At 42.7% G+C, this 20,135-nt stretch overlaps 1 protein-coding gene across 1 annotated transcript in view; it reads left to right on the forward strand.

Moving 5' to 3' along the window:
• The window catches only part of LOC149144983 (peptidyl serine alpha-galactosyltransferase), an 85,260-nt gene that overhangs the window by 47,872 nt on the left and 17,253 nt on the right, over positions 1-20,135 (forward strand). The window contains exons 3-7 of the mRNA XM_089447161.1: positions 2,765-3,008; positions 3,711-3,911; positions 4,414-4,874; positions 5,307-5,471; positions 5,820-6,063. Coding sequence (XP_089303287.1) covers positions 2,765-3,008; positions 3,711-3,911; positions 4,414-4,874; positions 5,307-5,471; positions 5,820-6,063 — 1,315 coding nt within the window. The remainder of the gene's footprint in view (positions 1-2,764; positions 3,009-3,710; positions 3,912-4,413; positions 4,875-5,306; positions 5,472-5,819; positions 6,064-20,135) is intronic.

The following is a 20,135-nucleotide window of genomic DNA, read 5'->3' on the forward strand; positions in this document are numbered from 1 at the left end:
AAGAATTTGTGCAGGTTTTCCTCTCAAAGAGAGAGGTTTTGGCCCTGGTTCTGTGTCTCTTGTCTATTTATGTTTTGCATTGGTTACCGTTTGATGGAGAAGAACACTAATAATCTATGGCGAAGAAGATTCTAACCTAATGAAGTAAAAAGCATTCACAAGCAGTTACTAATCTAAGAGAAATCACCTAATGCTAATGCCCTAGATTTCTCAACAATGGGTTTGATGCTATGCATATTTCCTTATGATGAGACTTGTTCATCTGATATCTCCCTTGGGTTGTTATTGAGAGACCAATGGATTGGTTGGTGAGATTGATCTTGAGAGAGAGAATGAAAAGTACCTCCCTAGCTAAGAGGGAGTGTTGAAAATTGGTAGCTTCGGTCGATATTTTCATTGGCAAATCTAAGGAGAAAAATTGTATTTTTCATGTTGACCAAGTTGGCCTCATTTGGTCAAGTCAGCCCCACTTATTTAATGGGTTTGACCCTATGGTCAAAACCCTCCTCCTAACTTCACATGACTTCATTTAGCATCTCATCCATTACATCAGTTTGATCTAAAACAAGGAGATTCATCCACATGTGAGAAGGAGAAAAGAGGAAAACTGTTTCTGCGTTGACCAACTCTCTTATCTTCTGTTTGACTAGTGTTGACTTGGGATTATTTGCTTCTGTTTTACCGAGATTTTGACTGGTTTTGAAGGCTGAGTTTTTCAGTGGTTTGTTGACTCTGTTTGACGGAAAATCTGCTCCTGTTTTGGCTCATTGACTGAGGGTTGACCGCAGGTCAACTTCTATGATTTGACCATACTTTTGACTGTGGCTCATTGACTGTAATTTGACTGAATTTCGGCCCCTTCTGTTTAGCTACCTCAGGCCGAAATTTGGCCCCTCTGTTGCAGACTTTGACTTGGAAAGTGCATTGACTTTTCTCTCTCATTTGACTGGTTTGACTGGGCATTTATTAAGGTCAGAGGTTTGGAATCTTGTTTGGAATATTCTGATGTACATTTTGATGAATTGAACTCTCTCTCATAAGGAAAGATTGTTGGGTTTTCCCCTGGTCGCTGACCTAAATTTTGGTGTCTCTTGTCTCATTGTTTACTATGATGTCTATTGCTCTATTGAAGAAAGTTAATGGTTGAAATTTTTCATGTATAACTGATTAATGGTTGGAATGCTATAAGAAGTTTCACTATATCATTGAATGTAGTTATCAATCTGAAAAATTGTACCAGTCTTGATTGCACTAGGAAATCGACACACTCCAAGAGCATCCCTCCCCCCTAGAAGTACCCTTGTCATGTGAGGATGCCCCTGGAGCATCCCTCCCCCCTAGAAGTACCCTTGTCATGTGAGGACGCCCCTGGAGCATGTGAGGACGCCCCTGGAGCATCCCTCCCCCTAGAAGTACCCCTTTCACGGGGGGGGGGGGGGGGGCGACACTCAGGAGCACCCCTTTTCTGGGGAGGATATGTAAAAGTCCCCCTTTCGTGGGAGGACGCCCCATAAGCAGCCCTTTAGTCCCCTTTTGTGGGGGGACGCCCCATAAGCACCCCTTTTCTGGTGGGGACACCTAGAAGTCCCCCTTTTGTGAGGGTACACCCCAAAAGCACTCCTTTTTGGGAGTGACGTCCAAAAGTCCCCCTTTTGGGGAAGCACATACCCCACATTAGGGAAATGTTCCCCCCTGTGTTTCCCTAGGTTTCCTCATGAGGGCGACCTGGAGAAACATTTCCCCAGGCACCCCCCCATCCTAGGAGTGTGGGAAACATGGGTGGCGTGCTCCTCACCTTGGGGGATGCCTCCCGCAGACCACTGTTAAGTTCCTGAGTGCGGAATTTTCATACTATGGTCTGGTTTTTGTCAAAAAATGACCTAGAGTACTCCCCAGGGAGGGATTTCTTCTTTTAGTGGTCCTATTTCCATGGCTGAAGGTTTGAAAAGGCCCACTAAGCCACATGTCATTTTCATATGCCATAAACTCCCTCAATATATGTCTATACTATGGAGTGCTCCTCTCGATGAGTGCAATTTTTTTTCCTTGTGAAGTGTGCTGAAGGGTCCAGATTAATCATCCTAATGTGAAATATGCCTCCAAATATGTGGAACAAGCCTTGAAGAACGCATCCTTACCACCAAAGACCTCAAAGATGAATTATGCCTCCAAAGTAGAAATGTATCAATATGTGGAAATGCCCTGATTTGACATATGAATGAGGTTAAGTTTCACATGGTAACCCTCCTAGGCAAGCACACCTCTATAGTGTGTTGTTTGCCTTCCAAATGAGCCCTCTACTATCCTCATTAAGCTATGAATGAAGGATACGACATGCCAGGGCTAAAGATCAAATCCAAGACTCTGCAATTGAAACCAATCTTCAAAGGGTGCACACTTCTGTGCATTGCATGCTGACCTTAGGAGCCTCCTAAGGTAGAAATAAAATGGTCAATCATTTCTTTTGAGATGTGCAAAATAAACTGCACACTTTCAGGCAGCAATGGTATTATTAAGACATTTGTACATGTAAATATTGGCTTAACTTCTAGCAGTCAACACTTTCACCGTGAGTAATACTGGTATTTATTGTGCACTGATAAAATATGAAAAAATATTTGGAAAGCTTTTGTAACTATGTCTTGAATTGCTTTTTCATTTCTTTAATAGCTTTTGATAGTTTAATTCAATAATTAATATTTATTTATGCTAAAAAAGGTCATTAATGGAGGTCTGTCTGATCTGATGTGTTTTAACTTTTCAGATATCTTATTGGATGTGATAATATTCTGGCTCAGCTGCACACAAAGCATCCAGAATACTGTGACAAAGTTGGTGGGCTTCTAGTATTTCATATTGATGATTTAAGAGCTTTGGCACCGTTATGGCTTTCAAAGACTGAAGAAGTACGGGGGGATCGTGCTCACTGGGAAACCAACATAACAGGGGACATTTTTGGTCAGGGATGGATCAGTGAGATGTATGGTTACTCTTTCGGTGCTGCAGATGTAAGTAACTTTGCGTTGAGTTTCCAAAAGCATAATAATGAAACTTTTGTTCATTGTTTACTATATGTAACCACAAAGCCATTTTTTAGTCATTCAGGGAGATGTATGGTTACTCTTTCGGTGCTCTAGATGTAAGTGACTTTGCTTTGAGTTGCCAAAAGCCTAATACATATAGTTTTTGTTCATTGTTTATTATATCTAACACATCCATTTTTCAGTCATTTTATCATTTTTGCATTGGTGGTGTCTATTGAGATATTCTTTCACAGATCTCCCCTTTCAAGATCTGTTATTCTAAGTAGCAGTTTTTTCTCACTATGATAATGCATTTAAGTTTTCTGGTTTTCTTTGTATTTAATTATGAGTCACAACTTGTCAATCCTTATTCCATGTATCTGGATATAATGATTCCATTACATGCTGCAATTTTGCTAGTTAAAACTTAAAATGAATTTCATGTAGATTCCTTGCCCCTTTGGAGTGCAGGCTCATATGGTAGCCTTTATGCGTTGAGGATCTTCATGCACTTCTTGTGTCTCTCTGTTGTAATTATGATGCCTATCCGCTGAAACTTTGGTGTTTATTTGAAGTAATATTGGGTGCATTTGAAAAAAAAATTCCACAATAAAATCATATATTGATAGCATTATCCTTGAATTTGACTGATGATTGTGAATAGTTGCTTTTTTTCCATTTCTACAGGTTGGACTCCGCCATAAAATAAGTGATGATTTGATGATTTATCCAGGATATGTTCCACGAGAAGGGACTGAACCTATTCTTTTACATTATGGTCTGTCATTTACTGTTGGAAATTGGTCCTTTGATAAGGCAGAACATCAGGATGATGACATTGTCTATGACTGCAATCGTCTTTTCCCTCCACCACCTTATCCCAAAGAGGTGAGGCATCCAAAGAAAAAAGAGTTTTATTTTATGATTCTGTTTTCAGTTAAATAGATTTTTAATGCAGGGATTGATTCTGCACAGATCAGGAAATTCAGCCATGTAAACATCTTAAGATGCCAATATTGCTTTATGTTTGATTCATATTTTCAACGACAATGAGATTTTAAGGAGTTGAAATAAACATAATATCTGATCATTTTTTTTAACCCAAGCAAAATCTGGGCAGATCCACCCGAAGGGATCACATCTTGCTGACCAAACTAATCAGAGCCTAACCCCGAGGGCATTGAGGAGAATTGACCCCGTGACCTCCCAATGGCGAGGTGCTTTAGCAATGGGACCTCGACCAATTGAGCTAACCCTTGGGGCTTAAACAGAAGAGCTGATCATGATCAGATTATTATTATTATTTTTTGTGCGGATGTTGTGCTAATTTCATTTACAAATTAAAAGATATTCAACCTTCCCTTAACAAAGATGGTTATTATATGTCCAGGTGCAAATTATGGAACCTGATTTGAACAAGAGGCGAGGCTTATTTCTTAGCATTGAATGCATTAATACTATCAACGAAGGCCTTATGATTCACCATGAATCACATGGATGCTCAAAGCCATTTCGATCAAGATATTTGGAATTTTTGAAGAGGACATTTTCTTCCTCAACGATACTCATCAAGAATGGGCGCATGCAAAATGCAACCAAGCAATTGCCAACTCCAGGACTGGGAAGGACATATTATCCCAAAATTCATACACTTTTCTCCACAGAGTGCTCTGCATATTTTGATTGGCAGACTGTAGGATTTGTTCATAGTTTCCATCTGAGTGAGCAGCCAGGTCAGCTTACGCGCTTACTTAGTTGTACAGATGAGGAACTAAAGACATACACAGGACATGATCTGGCACCTACACATTATGTTCCTTCAATGAGTCATCATCCCTTGACAGGTGATTGGTAAGACTTATGCCTTTGGCCTTTAGATCTCTGTTATTTTTAAAGTAGCACAACCACTGGAATGAGCTCTTAAGGATTTTGCTTCAGCGGCCTTCACGTTGCCTTATTGAAGGGACATAAGGCTTTTGCTTATATCAATCTGCTTGGTGATTTTGATATTTTGTATTGTTAGATTATGCTCAAACCAGTATAACTGTTTTCGAGCATGAAAGGAAAAACAGTAAGTGGACTCAATATATGGATTTTTGAAATCCTTTGAGTAGAATTAAGAGGTTTTTGGACCATTGTGGTTATATCATTTGGGCAGGAAAGCAGAAAGTTGGGAGAAAATTCTAACTACAAGGACTCTTGCTATTGATTGCAAAGTTAGTTATTGTTATTATTCATGTATTTGTGTTGTATCAACCTTCTCAGACATGATTGTTGAACCAGGTACCCTGCAATCAATAAACCTGCAGCTGTATACCACTGGCTTAATCATGCATCAACAGACGCAGAATATTTAGTCATCTTAGATGCAGATATGATAATGAGAGGCCCCATTACACCTTGGGAATTTGGTGCAGAGCGTGGACATCCCGTTTCAACTCCTTATGGGTAATTACTTAAATTTTCTATTAGTTGATATTACACACGCAATGTGGATGGGCATGCTTTCTAATTAATGGTCAGTCATTATATAGTGCAATAATATGACTATCCGTAAGTTAGTTTCATAAGGTTTGAGTTTCATTTAGTGTTAGTGATCATTTGGTACACCGATATGCGTCAATGTCATGCTTGGATCTCATTTATCTCTTTGGCAATGAGCTTGCATGCTTTCAAACTAGGGATCAGTCATTCTATAGTCTAATAATGTGACTATTTATAACTTTCCTCAAGGTTTGAGTTTTGTGTTGCTTGACTGATTGCTTGGTACACGGATGTATGTTAATGTCATGCTAGGTACCTCATTGGCTGTGATAATGAGCTTGCACAAATTCACACAAGGCATCCAGAAGCTTGTGACAAAGTTGGTGGTGTTATTATTATGCACATCGATGATCTTCGAACTCTTGCACCATTCTGGCTTCATAAAACTGAAGAAGTTAGAGCTGACAGAGCCCATTGGGCAACTGAAATCACTGGAGATATTTATGGACAAGGTTGGATTAGTGAAATGTATGGGTATTCTTTTGGTGCAGCTGAGGTATGTAAACTTATGTTGAAGTCGGTTGATGTCGATTTTTGATAAATGCTTCTTTCATTGAGTTAGAGTAGCTTAATCGCTATTTACATGATTAAATTGGAATCAAAATTGATAGTTACTCAGAGAATCAGTGCATAAGGTTGCTTTCTAATAACATTACCAAGTTGTCAATACCATTTGAAGGAGAAAACTGTATCAACTATCTTATGAATTTCCCATTGAAAAATGTCTTATTTTTCAATGAAACATGTATATCTCAGTAAATGCAAGGGGCTTTATATATTTGTCGTGAACAATGGTCCAGGCAATCCCCAACTTGTTAATAGATTCCTAATGATATCTTTTAAGATCAGAATCATCAGAAGGAATCGATCTTAACTTCTTTAATTGAGAGTTAGGTCTTATGTATGGTTCATATTGATTTATATGAACATGTCTTGGTTTGTGTGACAGAAACCAATACTGAATAATGGTTGTCATTCGATTTCAAGGAACCATGACTTTAATATGTTCTTGAGTTTGAACCCAGGTCTTTAGAAGTATTAGGAACCTAGGACAATTGACCATGATTTTTGATCTCTATTAAAAAATCTCCGAAACCTTTGTTACATCCATTTGATCATGCCAAGCTTCCACTAATAACAGGTCACATCATACAGGATAGAATACTAAGTTTTTATTTTTATTTTTATTTTGTTATTTTTCTTTCTTCTTAATCTCCAAATTGAAACTTAAAAACTTTCATCCTATCAAATAAATAAGCACATGATTAGAATAGTTGAATCAGGACTTTAGCACAAGCTGTGATTTATTTGTTAACAGCATTCTCATCTGCCTACTTGTTATAGCTCCTGTCTTTGATGAAGCCTTTCTCCTACAAAACTTACTGAGTACTGAGCTCAACAATATGTTCTCCTGTGCTCTTCCAAAACTTGGTATCTTTTTTGTCTTCCTTTATTCCCTGCTGCAATTTTCTTTAGTGTATGATGGTAATAAGGTATCCGTATATCATGGTATAGTGTATGATGGTAATAAGGTATCCGTATATCCTGGTAATAAGGTATCCGTATACACAAAGAATTCTAATTACTTAAATAGTTAGTGTGATGGAAGATGACGGTGGTGGACGATGATGGAAGACTGGTTCAAATGGCCATGATGAGGTATTGAAGGATGGTGATGGAGGTATGGAGGATGGTGGTGGAGCAAGAGGATTTGATCTGTCATGGAGATAGGAAAAATGCCCACATGCTGGAGGAAATGGATGTGCCCTGCAGTGGATAAACGAAGAAGGATCGTGTGAGGGAGGAAAAGGGGATTGTTTTAGTGACTGGTGCTCTTGATACCTATGACTATGCACAATTACTGAGTTGCACAATTACCATATGAGTGCTGGCGATATGGATGGGAGTCGACGGTTGTATGAATGTCAATAATGCTGTAGGAGACTTTGTAGGGTATGTGAGTCAGTATAGTCTAAGAGGTCCTTCTCCCAGATCACCCCATCCAGAAGGAATCACATTTGAAAGAGGCTGATTTGTAGATAATTCTCTCTATGAGAAGGTGTATTCTAGGGATAACAAATTGTGAGATTGCTACCCTATTCTGGGTTTTATCCCATTAAATGACTCAAAACCTAAGAGATTTGTGGTTTGTTCTCTTAATGGAAGCCTGGATCTTCATTCTTGGCCTTTTTTGGCAGATAAGGTTCTGCAGAATGAAAATCCCTTGCAGACTATCTCCTTATATGACCAAATTTCGTGTTTTGGTTCTAGAGCTGTCATGGAGGAAATTACCTTGATGGTGGAGAGATTTGTGAAACCCTAGAGGGTGTGGATTACTATTTGATCGTGGCCTGTCTAAAGCTTTCGGGAAAAAACTCATATTGTTGAAAATTGTAACTAGGTTCGGTCTTCATAATGACCTAATTGTAATCATGACAGTGTATACTCTTTATAAAGAAAGAAAAAGAATGAGAAATTATATTTGATTTTTGGAGTATGAGTTTCATACTCAGGTTTGAGTCAAAAGCATATTCTTTGCGCTTTTAGGTTTTCTAGGTCTTTCTAGGATAAAGAATATTACTGGTCATGTGTCATAGTCCCATTTGGACGCTTCGTAATAAAGAAAAATATTTATTTTGTCAAGAAAAAGCCACTTAGAAGCCCAAGACGAAGTCGGCCCAAGGAGCAAATCAGGTCAGCCTTAAGGGAGGGAATTTGACTTTCAAGAAAGGCTACATAAAGGAGAGGAGCTCGACTCATTTGAACACACATCAAGCACAATTTTGATCTGCAACAGCGAGGAGCTCGACTCATTTGAACACACATCAAGTACAAGTTTGATCTGCAATAGCGAAGAAGAAAGAGAGTAGCTGGAGGGACAAAGAAGAAGAATAGAAGCTGAAATTTGTCTAAAGATCATCTTCTCTTGTTTCGCTTTAGGGTTTGTGAATCTACCTGTTGCAGGGGGCTGAAATTCTATGAAGCAGTTGCAGGAGGCCAAAGTTTTAGCATCATAGTAGCAGTACCAAAGTTCTAGAAGCTCCCTTGAGAAAGATCTTGCTGGGGGCTGACTTGGTGCTTGGTAGGGTTGTTGGCTTTGGTCTTTGGGTCTTGGAAGTCTCTTTTGTAAGTTGATTCTAAAGAAGAAGAGAAGCATTTTCTAGGTTTTCCCCCTTGTAGGGGTTTTTCCCTAGCTTGGAGCCTATATCTTGTGTACTTTGTCTTGTTGTGATCTTCATTGTTTTGGTAATTGCTGGATGAACAAAGATCTAATAAAGTAATGAAAGGGAAATACATATGACAAGTAATTATCAAGTTAAGGAAAATCATATAAATACACAAGTCTCTTGATTTTCCAACATGGTTTTAGAGCAAAAGTGCAAGAAGGAGACTGAAGATCGCATCTTTGCTGGCACTATGGAAAGGGCTATAAAGAAGGGTTTCAAGGTTCTTGGAAATCTCGCTACATCCATCAAGAATTGTCTGTTGAAGATCATATCCAAGCTCACAAAAGAAGTAATATATGGAAGTTTGTTCTTTGCTTTATCCGACACTTTCAAAGACGAGAATGTATGGGTTATTGACAGTGGTGTCTCCAGAGATATGATAGGAGAATGCAATCAACTCCAAACCCTATCTAAGGGTATCTCATCTCATTCAATCAAACTTGGAGACAAGAAGAGCTATCTAGTGAAAGGGATTGGATCCACTTCGTTGGAGCTTGAGTCTGGTGGAAGCATTCACCTCAACAATATCTTGTATGTTCCAGGTTTGAAGAAAAACTTACTTTCTATTTATTGTCTAGAGGATAAGGGTGATAGAGTTGCTTTTGTTGATGGCAAGGTTTTGGTTTGGGGTAAGGGCTCAAGTATTAATGATGCTAGGGTAATTGGGATTCGTGAGGGGACATTGTATAAACTCTTTACACCTCTATCTCAAGCCCTAGTCCACTTGGAAGTGAGTCCTTCCAAACTATGGCATAGAAGGTATGGACACCTTCATTTTAAGATTTTTCCATCTCTAAGTCAAATGGTCAATGGCATCCCCGAGTTGAAGGAAGAACATGAAGGGACCTGTAAGGGATGTGCTCTAGGCAAGAACGTAAAGAAACCATTTGCAAGTAGTGACACCAGATCTAAGGAAATTTTAGATCTCATACACTCGGATGTATGTGGACCTATGGCAGTCAAGTCTCTTGGTGGGCATCAATATTATGTAACCTTCATTGATGATTATTCAAGGAAGACTTGGTTATACCTTCTCAAGAATAAGACAAGGTATTCAAAAACTTTTAGGAGTTCAACAATGAAGTAGAAAACCTAATCGTGAGAAAGATCAAAATGTCATGTCGCTTCTCAAAGACATCAGTGACAGGGTGCTGCTACACAATTTTGCACATTTTTTACTAAGGAAGAGGACCCCACACTTCAACTTAGGGACTTAGGGGCCAAATCGACTTTATTTTAGCAGCTAGTGGAATGTGGGGGCCACCCACATGGGAGTTCGAATTAGCGATTCGATATGCTTGGAGGGAAAATCGAATGGGTGGATGGAGGGGCCCACATGAGGCTAAGGTGGCCCAAGGAGCTACAAGGAGAGATCAACTCTCATTTTGTTCTTCATCTTTGACATTTGCAAACAAACACTCATCTGTTCTACTCGTTGTTTAGCCACGAGTCTCTCAAGTGGGAGATTCAACCTCTACTTCGGGGGACCATCCATGCCCGCCCTAGGGAGGCTGTTCCACAAGAGTTTTCAGGAGTTCCGGGGCAATGACATACACCAACAACCAATGCAGAGCAAGGAGTGCGTATTTCTGGGTAGCCAGGAAACACGTAGAGGGAGATTGAGGCCAATAGAGATCATATCGCTTGTACGGGAGCCAGGGAGCTGAGGTAGCAACACTAGACTAACATTCTTGCTGTGTTTTACAGCCAACATTCCAGCAATTCGAACTGCTGGGCTGAGGGACAGTGTAGAGGCCACTCAACAGATTTTTGTGGTGCTTGGGAGTAGCTGATTTGGGCCAAGAGATCATCCGGGGAGTTAGGGATTGGATAGCAGGGGTGAACTCAGCATTTTGGAGGAGTTTTCAGGTGGATTTACAAGCAGTTTCCAGCAGGCCGAGTTTTGCAGCTACAGTTGAGGTGAGGCTCCAAGGGGGTCAAAAATCAGAAGTCCAAACTAGCTAAAATCCCTTCTGGGTTTTTCTAGGTTTTGGCCAAGGAGTCTGGGGTTAAAAGCATATAAATTTCTGGGTAGTTTTAGTGCACTTACCAGCCATTCGAACTTCAGCAGAGCAACAATTTTCTGGGCAGTGTAGTGCAGATTGGTTCAACAGCTGGGCAGCCTTCAGCTCAGCAATTTTCCTACCTGGGTTTGGTCCTGCTTGTCCATTGAGACAAGCCCAGGCGCACCATTCCATCATCTATTGTATTTGGCTTATAGAAATTAAATAAAATGGCTTAGAAGTTCTCCATTTGCAGCTTTTATATGGGTGTTTGCTGAATATTTCGTTTTTGTAATTTGTTGCATATATTATTTGCTTGTTATCACTTGTATTCCTATTTAGGATCATTGTAGTGGTATCAGAGCCTAGTTCTTGGCTCAACTGTGGGGATTGTTTCCTATGAGAGAAGGGAACCAGCAGCACATCACCTATCGGAGACAAAGGTACAAGAGCAGAGAAAGGGAGTTAGAGATTACTCTAGATACATGTAGAAATTTCTGTTTTCCCACCCCGGTTTTCAGTTTCTCCTTATTTCTCCCATGTAGTTAAATGCCCATTCCCATAACCATACATTTAACAGACTGAAAAAAATAAATATTGCTGAAAACACAAATTCTGGAAATTTTTCAGAATGCTGGAAATTGCAGAATTAAAAATCAGCAATAAAAAACAACCATTAAAACACATTAAAACACTGATATTTTTGGTCAACTTGACCCTGGAAAAACCCCCTACAACTCTTGGGGAAAACCAGTTTGAGAGCTCTTCTTTATTTCTGAAAATTGCCTTTTTACAGTGAGAATTATTCAGCAAAAAATCAGCAAGCAAATTTACAACTTATCTCCTTTCCCGTGCCTCACAGCAATCTGGAAATTACAGCAAACAGGACAGCAATAAATGCTATACGGCCTCCGTTTTGTGTGCAGAAAAAATCAGCAAACTGCTCCTCGATTTTTGTGCAAAAATCTGCCTTTCACTATGTGCTGAATCAGCTGTACAAATCTGCTCAACTGCTGCCTTGGAATGTGTGCCAAGCTGCTGTCTCCTTCTCCTCCCTGCTCAGAAATCTCTCTTGCTCTCTTGCTCTCCTTCTCCCAATCTGCTCATGAAAGAATGAATGACCTTTTCCTCCTTTAATATAACTCCAAGTGACTTTTGGGTGATCTCTAAATCCAATGGCTGAAATAGATTTAGATCAATGGTTGAGATTAAATGCTCATTTAAATCTCACTTTCTATTTTTTAATTCACCCCACTTTAATAAAGACCCACTTAGTCATTTATTTCCAAAGTCACTTTTCCTTTCTAATTTTTCATTTACTTTAAAATTAGACTTAGTAACTTTATCACTTAAAGTCACTTTTAAATTAGATTTAACTTTATAAAATTATAAAGTCACTTTAGGAGAAAAATTAAATTCTTTTGGACACTTTTCCCTAGGCCAAAGATCAAAGCCTAAGGGAACCACCTGTCCTCCGGTACCAAATTTCAACACTCCCTCTTACCGAGGAAGGTGTTCCTCACCACACCCATCTTGTCTCTGAAGTAGACATGCTTGCCCCGTGGTAAGGCTTTGGTAAGAATATCTGCAACCTGCTCATCAGTGGAAATATACTCAAGTTTCACAACTCCCTTCTGAACATAGTCTCTGATGAAATGATATCTGATCCCGATATGCTTTGACTTGTCATGAAATACTGGATTCTCCGTGAGTTTAATGCAACTCTGATTATCACAGTAAATCACTGAAGGTCTCAACGGCTGACCAAATAAGCCAAACAACATCTTGCGAAGCCAGATGGCCTCACAACTAGCTAGACTGGCTGCCATATACTCTGCTTCCGCTGAACTCAATGCTACTGACTGCTGCTTCCGGCTGAACCATGACACTACTGCTGAACCCAACCCAAAACAACACCCTGAAGTGCTCTTCCTATCAGAAGCACAACCTGCCCAATCAGAATCAGTGTACCCTGCCAATCTCACTCCATCTCCCTGCCTGTAGTCCAGACCATAATCCACTGTCCCCTGCAAGTACCGCAAAATGTGTTTTGCAGCCACCCAGTGAACCTTCCTAGGTTCACACATAAACTGACTCATCGTGTTGACTGCAAAACAGATATCTGGTCTAGTGTTGACCAAATACATCAAGGAACCAATCAGCTGCCTGTACAATGTGGGATCCACCAACTCGGAATCCGAAGCATGAAGCTTCTTCCAGTTGGTGATCATCGGTGTCGACATGGGTCTACAATCCTCCATGTGGAATCTGCTAAGGATGTCCACAATATACTTCCCCTGCCCCAGGAAGAAATGCCCCTCCTCCTGCCACACCTCCAAACCCAAAAAGTAATGCATCAGGCTGATGTCCTTCATCTCAAACTCCGCCGCAAGATCTCTCTTGCAGTGCTCTATGAGTCTCTCTGCACCTGTAATGATCAAGTCATCCACATACAACACCAGAATGAGAGACTCCTCACCAATCACAATAAAGTAAAGGTTCGGATCTGCCTCACTCTTTGTGAAACCCATCCCCTGCAAGTATGCATCTATCCTGGAGTACCAAGCTCTGGGAGCTTGCTTTAGGCCATAAAGGGCCTTCTTCAATCTGCACACATGGGACTCCTTCCCATGCACCTCAAAGCCCTGTGGCTGCTCAATGTACACCTCCTCCTGTATGAAGCCATTGAGAAATGCGGTCTTCACATCCATCTGGTGGATCTTCCAACCCATCTCTGCTGCTATCGATATAATGGAGCGGATCGAAGTATATCGAGCCACGGGAGCGAAGGTCTCCTCATAATCAACTCCCTCTACCTGGGAGAACCCTCTAGCCACAAACCTCGCTTTGAATTTCTCAATGCTGCCATCTGCAGCATGCTTTACCTTGTAAAGCCATCTGGAAGTAACCACGGATTTGCCCTCAGGCCTCGGCACCACCTCCCAAACATCATTCTTCATGATAGAAGAATACTCCTCCTGCATGGCCTCTCTCCAGACCTGCTGGCTAGCTGCCTCCTCATAGCTAGAAGGCTCAGAGTCAAGGATGCTGGTAACCATCGCCATATAGCTACAAAACCTCTCAGGTGGTCTACTCTCTCTGACCGGCCTCTTCGGCCCAGCAACAGATGTGGCATCTCTCAAGGTGTCCTGAAGCCACTTGGGCTTCCTCTTCTCTGAGCGCACTTCTCCCATTGGAGAATGAAACTCCTCCTCATCATCATCAGTAGCCTGAACTCCTGACTGTCTGTCTGCTGTCCTCCTGCCTGCACCTGAACCTGTAGAAGCTGAGGTACCATGTGAACTGTCCATCAGTGGACTCTCTAGTGAACTGCTCTGTGAACTGCTCTGCATGCTGCCCGGAGCACCACCCCTCTGGCTCGGCGAGCCACTGCTCACTGATGGACCTGACATCCTCATAGATGTACCTCCGGATCCTCCTGATCCCTGCCCACTGGATCCCTGCGACTGACTCAACTGCTGCTGAGGGTCTGGCTGATCCAGATACTCTAACTCCCGTGACCTCCTAAAGGCCCTGTCCTCCTCGAACTTCACATCCCGTCTGACAACAACTCTCCTCTGTGCAGGAATGTAAATCCGAAAGGCCTTTGAGGTCTCACTGTAGCCCACAAAGATACCCTTCTTTGCAGTGGGCTCTAGTTTGGTCCTCTTCTCCTTGGGTATATAGGAGTATGTTATGCATCCAAAGATATGAAGATGACCAATATCAGGCTTCTTCCCAGAGAAAGCCTCCTCCGGAGTCATGTGCCCCAAGGCACGATGCGGACTCCTGTTCTGCAAGTAAACAGCTGCGTTGCAGGCCTCTGCCCACAAGAACAATGGTAACCCCTGATCATGTAACATGGCTTTGGCAACCCCTATGATGGATCTGTTCTTCCTCTCTGCAACCCCGTTCTGCTGGGGGTTGTAAGGAACAGTGAACTCCCTCCTAATGCCTGCCTCCGCACAATAGTCAACAAACTCTCCAAGGGTGTACTCTCCTCCATTGTCCGACCTCAAGGACTTGATCTTTCGACCTGTCTGAGTCTCCACAAGAGTTCTGAACTCCTGAAACCGCTTGAAGACGTCACTCTTGGTCTTCAAAAAATAAATCCAGGTCCCCCTGGAGTGATCATCAATGAATAAAACATAGTACTCATATCCACTCAAGGAAACATGAGACATCCGACCGCTCACATCGGAATGAATCAAATCAAGTATCCCAGTCGCTCTGTTGTCACTGCTGGGAAAAGGGGATTTGGCAAACTTGCTCATCGCACAACCTCTGCAAGTATCAACGTGATCAGTACTGAAATCTGGCACACCTGTAGTGATCTCCCGCAATGTCCTCAAGGCTCCATGATACATATGTCCCATCCTGCGGTGCCAAATCTCACACAGCTCAGAACTGCTAGCTCTGTTGTCGGTACTACTGCTCAATGCCAAAAGGGGCTGAAATGCAAACTTGTACACCTTTGCATGGCGTACACCTATCACTCTAGCTGAATCAGCTGGAGTGCCCCTGGGATACATCAACACCTGTCCTCCCCTGAACAGTACCTCATATCCTCTGTCCTCCAAAGCTGAGACGGATATGAGGTTCTTCCTCATCCCTGGCACATAAAGAACCTCTGACACCTTCAAGGGAGGTTTGGACTCCCTCTGAAATGTCACTGTCCCCACCCCGACTGCTCTAACAACTCTGTCATCACCGAGTACTACCTCGATATCAGTGCCACTCTCTGAAAGCTCTGAGAACTACTCACGGACTCCTGTCATATGACGTGAAGCCCCACTGTCCACATACCAGATACCTGTAGATGCTCCGCTAATCGAGGGAAAAGCATGCTCCCTCTGAACCTGTGTGGCAGGTGATCCTGCACTAGAGGACTCACACGTAGTGAACGCAAACTCTCGGTCAAAACGACTAGCAAAGTCCTCAATCTCTGCTGAAGCTGCCATGTCCTGGTTCTTCCCCTTCTTATTCTTCTTCTCCGGACACACAACTGCATAGTGTCCCATCTTTTGACAATTCCAACACTTCACCTTGGAATAGTCCTTCTGTGTGTTCCCCTGTTTACCTTTACCTTTGCCTTTGCCTCCACCACCGCTTGTGGAAGCCTGCTTCTTTCCTTTGCCTTTCTTGCCTCCTGCCACCAGTGCTACGTCCTCATCCTGCTCAACTGGCTTGGTTGCTCCAAGCTGTCCTTTCCTGATCTCTGTTTGAATACAATCATCCCAAAACCTCTCCCATGTGGGAAGGGTCTCACGTGCACAAACCCCATCAGCAAAATTCAACCATGAACGGGGGAGGCCATTCACTGCAATACGCACCAACTCAGTGGATGGAATGGCCTCTCCAATCGCTGCCAACTCATCTCTCACATTGGTAATCTTTGTGAGATATCCAGCTGCACTATCATTACCCATCTTAATGTTCTTCAGCTTCTCCTTCAGGACCATCTTCCGGTTCTCATTGGTACTCTGGTAGAGATTGGACAATGCTGTCCACATCTCATGGGCATTGCTCTTTCCTCTCACATGAGGAATGCAATGGTCTTTGATTCCGTCTAGAATCATCCTCTTACCCTTATTGTTCTTCTTTTTATACTCAGCCAACTGAGTAACATCAGTGGGCACAACAACAGGGTTCTGTGCAGTATGCACCATGATATCCCAGACTTCTGCCTCCTCAAAGATACTCTGCATTCTCTCCTTCCAAACGCTGTAATTTATATGCCCATCCAACCTATCCTCCACCCTCAATCCCAATGACATCCTGTTGTAGTAAAGATAAAACTGCTGTTTATGAAAAAATCAGCTTGCTGGAATTTTCTGAGTGAAAAATCAGCAACTGTAACTTTTCCTTTTGCTGTCCTAAACTGCCCTTCAGCACTCAAGCTCTGATACCATGTAGAAATTTCTGTTTTCCCACCCCGGTTTTCAGTTTCTCCTTATTTCTCCCATGTAGTTAAATACCCATTCCCATAACCATACATTTAACAGACTGAAAAAAATAAATATTGCTGAAAACACAAATTCTGGAAATTTTTCAGAATGCTGGAAATTGCAGAATTAAAAATCAGCAATCAAAAACAGCCATTAAAACACATTAAAACACTGATATTTTTGGTCAACTTGACCCTGGAAAAACCCCCTACAACTCTTGGGGAAAACCAGTTTGAGAGCTCTTCTTTATTTCTGAAAATTGCCTTTTTACAGTGAGAATTATTCAGCGAAAAATCAGCAAGCAAATTTACAACTTATCTCCTTTCCCGTGCCTCACAGCAATTTGGAAATTACAGCAAACAGGACAGCAATAAATGCTGTACGGCCTCCGTTTTGTGTGCAGAAAAAATCAGCAAACTGCTCTTCGATTTTTGTGCAAAAATCTGCCTTTCACTATGTGCTGAATCAGCTGTACAAATCTGCTCAACTGCTGCCTTGGAATGTGTGCCAAGCTGCTGTCTCCTTCTCCTCCCTGCTCAGAAATCTCTCTTGCTCTCTTGCTCTCCTTCTCCCAATCTGCTCATGAAAGAATGAATGACCTTTTCTTCCTTTTCCTCCTTTAATATAACTCCAAGTGACTTTTGGGTGATCTCTAAATCCAATGCCTGAAATAGATTTAGATCAATGGTTGAGATTAAATGCTCATTTAAATCTCACTTTCTATTTTTTAATTCACCCCACTTTAATAAAGACCCACTTAGTCATTTATTTCCAAAGTCACTTTTCCTTTCTAATTTTTCATTTACTTTAAAATTAGACTTAGTAACTTTATCACTTAAAGTCACTTTTAAATTAGATTTAACTTTATAAAATTATAAAGTCACTTTAGGAGAAAAATTAAATTTTTTTGGACACTTTTCCCTAGGCCAAAGATCAAAGCCTAAGGGAACCACCTGTCCTCCGGTACCAAATTTCAACAATACAGAGGACAGACGGAAAGCAGTAGCAAAAGAGGAGGGAATGGCAGAACCCGAGAGCAGGGAAGAGATGGCTTTCGATAGCCTTTTGAGGGCCCTGAGTGACTTTGCCAAGGGTCAGAAAGACATGCTGGAAGAGATCAAGTTACAGAACAAAGAGAGGACCACGCCTAGAGGGTTTTTTGTGGGGAAAATTCTAGGGCCTCTCAACCATTCGATCACCCCTCACCAACAATGTAACGCTCTTCAGTCAGTGTGCCAACTCGTGCTACACTACCTACCTTTGTGTTAGTGGCACAAATCGAGCCTCCTAGGGAGGAAGGCCCCCCTCAGATCGAAGATTACTTCAGAGAGTGGCAGTTTATGGATGAAGACTTTAAAGAAGCCCTCTCCTTCAGAGATTACTGCAAGCTCAAGTAGAGTGAGAAGAACAAGGGGTATGGAGGACAAGGGACCCAGAACTACGAGTTGCAGAGAACCATAGGGAGGATGTATTTCCCTACTTTCGAAGGCATTGCCAAGTGCATGGCCAGAGCTTGGGTTGAGAAGATAGACACCTACTTCCAAGTCAACTGGATGACAGAGCAGGAAGCCATTAAGATGGCCATGCTGCACATGGAGGGGGAAGCCCATGATTGGTGGTTTCATGGTTTGACCACCCTAGGGCATGGCCACATAGTATCTTATGAGTACTTCACCAGGAGAGTGGTGGAGCGATTTGATCAGAGGGATCTAGAGGCTCATTTCAGAGAGTTGACCCAACTGCGCCAAATAGGCAACCCGAAGCAGTACTTCTCAGATTTTCTGTGGGTGTCAGTGATGGTCCCGGATCTATCCGAGGCAAGGAGGGTGTATACCTTCATTGAGGGCTTGCTTGAGCCCCTGCGTGGACTGGTGAAGTCACGCAGACCCTCCACGTTGTAGGAAGCAGTCTTGTGTGCCAGAGATCTGCAGGGGGCCATCCCCAAGACTAGAGCACCATTTCCTGCACGGACCCCTTTCCCACAAAAGGGGCATGAGACTAGACCTCCACCTCAGAGGACCACACAGGGGAGGGGGCAGTTAGATGAGGAGACATGGAAGGACCTCCGGAGGAGGAAGTTGTGCTTCACATGCAAAGAGCCCTGGGCACTAGGCCATCGGTGCACTATTGGGAGAGCACACTACATTGAGGTTTTTTTTGATAGTGACCAGGAGGATGAGGTGGAGTAGGATTGCGGTGGGGCAGATGGCGAGAGTTCGACAGACAGAGGGCCACCACCACCACCTCCACAGGGTGGGGCATCCCTTGCCCCAGCAGGGGGAGTTCTCGCTTCCTTATGCAGGATTCCCAAATTTTTGACACTGAGGATTAGAGGCACTGTACAGGGACAGAGGGTGTCAGTGCTAGTGGACAGTGGGGCTACCCACAATTTCATAGATGCCTAGTTGGTCCAGAGGAGGGGCCTCACCACAACAGAGTTCGAGGGATTTTCAGTCCTAGTACTAGGTGACCGTACCATATAGTGCACTAAATATGTGCCCTCCTTGACAGTAGTTATGGGGAACTACTTGATGACCGACCAATTCTTTGTGGTCAATGTGCCAGACACCAACGTGGTGATGGGTGTCCAGTGACTATATTCCCTTGGGTGAGTCACGACAGATTGGAGGAAGCCGAAGATGGAGTTCATTGGGTCGGATGGAAAACTGGTAGTCTTGAGAGGCATGCAGTCTTATCCACCTTAGACAATTTTGGCCCACACGATGGAGGCAGATTTACGACATGGGGACATTGCATGGGCAGTTGAGTTGAGGATCTCAGAGGCTGGAGAATAGGCTCAACCACCACCGGTAGACATACAGGCCTTGCTGGACAGATACGTAGTAGTGTTTGGGGACATTCCACTAGGGCAACCACCAGACAGAGGGTTTGAGCACACTATTGAGTTGGAGCCGGGTGTGTAGGAAGTGATCACCACTCCTTACAGGCATCCCAAAGCCTATAAGGACGAGATAGAGAAGGCCATCCAGGAGCTGCTAGCATTGGGCCATATCAGGCCAAGTTCCAGTCCTTTTCGCTTCTTCAGTGGTGCTGGTGAAGAAGAAGGATGGAACCCTTCGGATGTGCATTGACTACTGGGCCCTCAATCGGAAGACACTAAAGAACCGATACCCCATTCCCCGCATTGATGAGCTGATGGATGAGCTTAGAGGAGCCAAGTACTTCTCTAAGATTGATCTGTGTTTAGGGTACCACCAGATCAGGGTGAGGGATCAGGATATCCCTAAGACAACGTTTCGGTGCCATTATGGGCACTTTGAGTTTCTGGTCATGCCATTTGGGCTGACCAACGCTCCGGCCACGTTCCAGTCTTGCATGAACCATGTCTTCCGGGGATAGTTGAGGAGGTTCGTGCTAGTTTTCTTCGAT

Source organism: Pinus tabuliformis, chromosome X, assembly GCF_031772625.1.
Source record: "Pinus tabuliformis cultivar Carrire ecotype Pingquan chromosome X, CPIR1, whole genome shotgun sequence".
Classification (NCBI taxonomy): Eukaryota; Viridiplantae; Streptophyta; class Pinopsida; order Pinales; family Pinaceae; genus Pinus; species Pinus tabuliformis.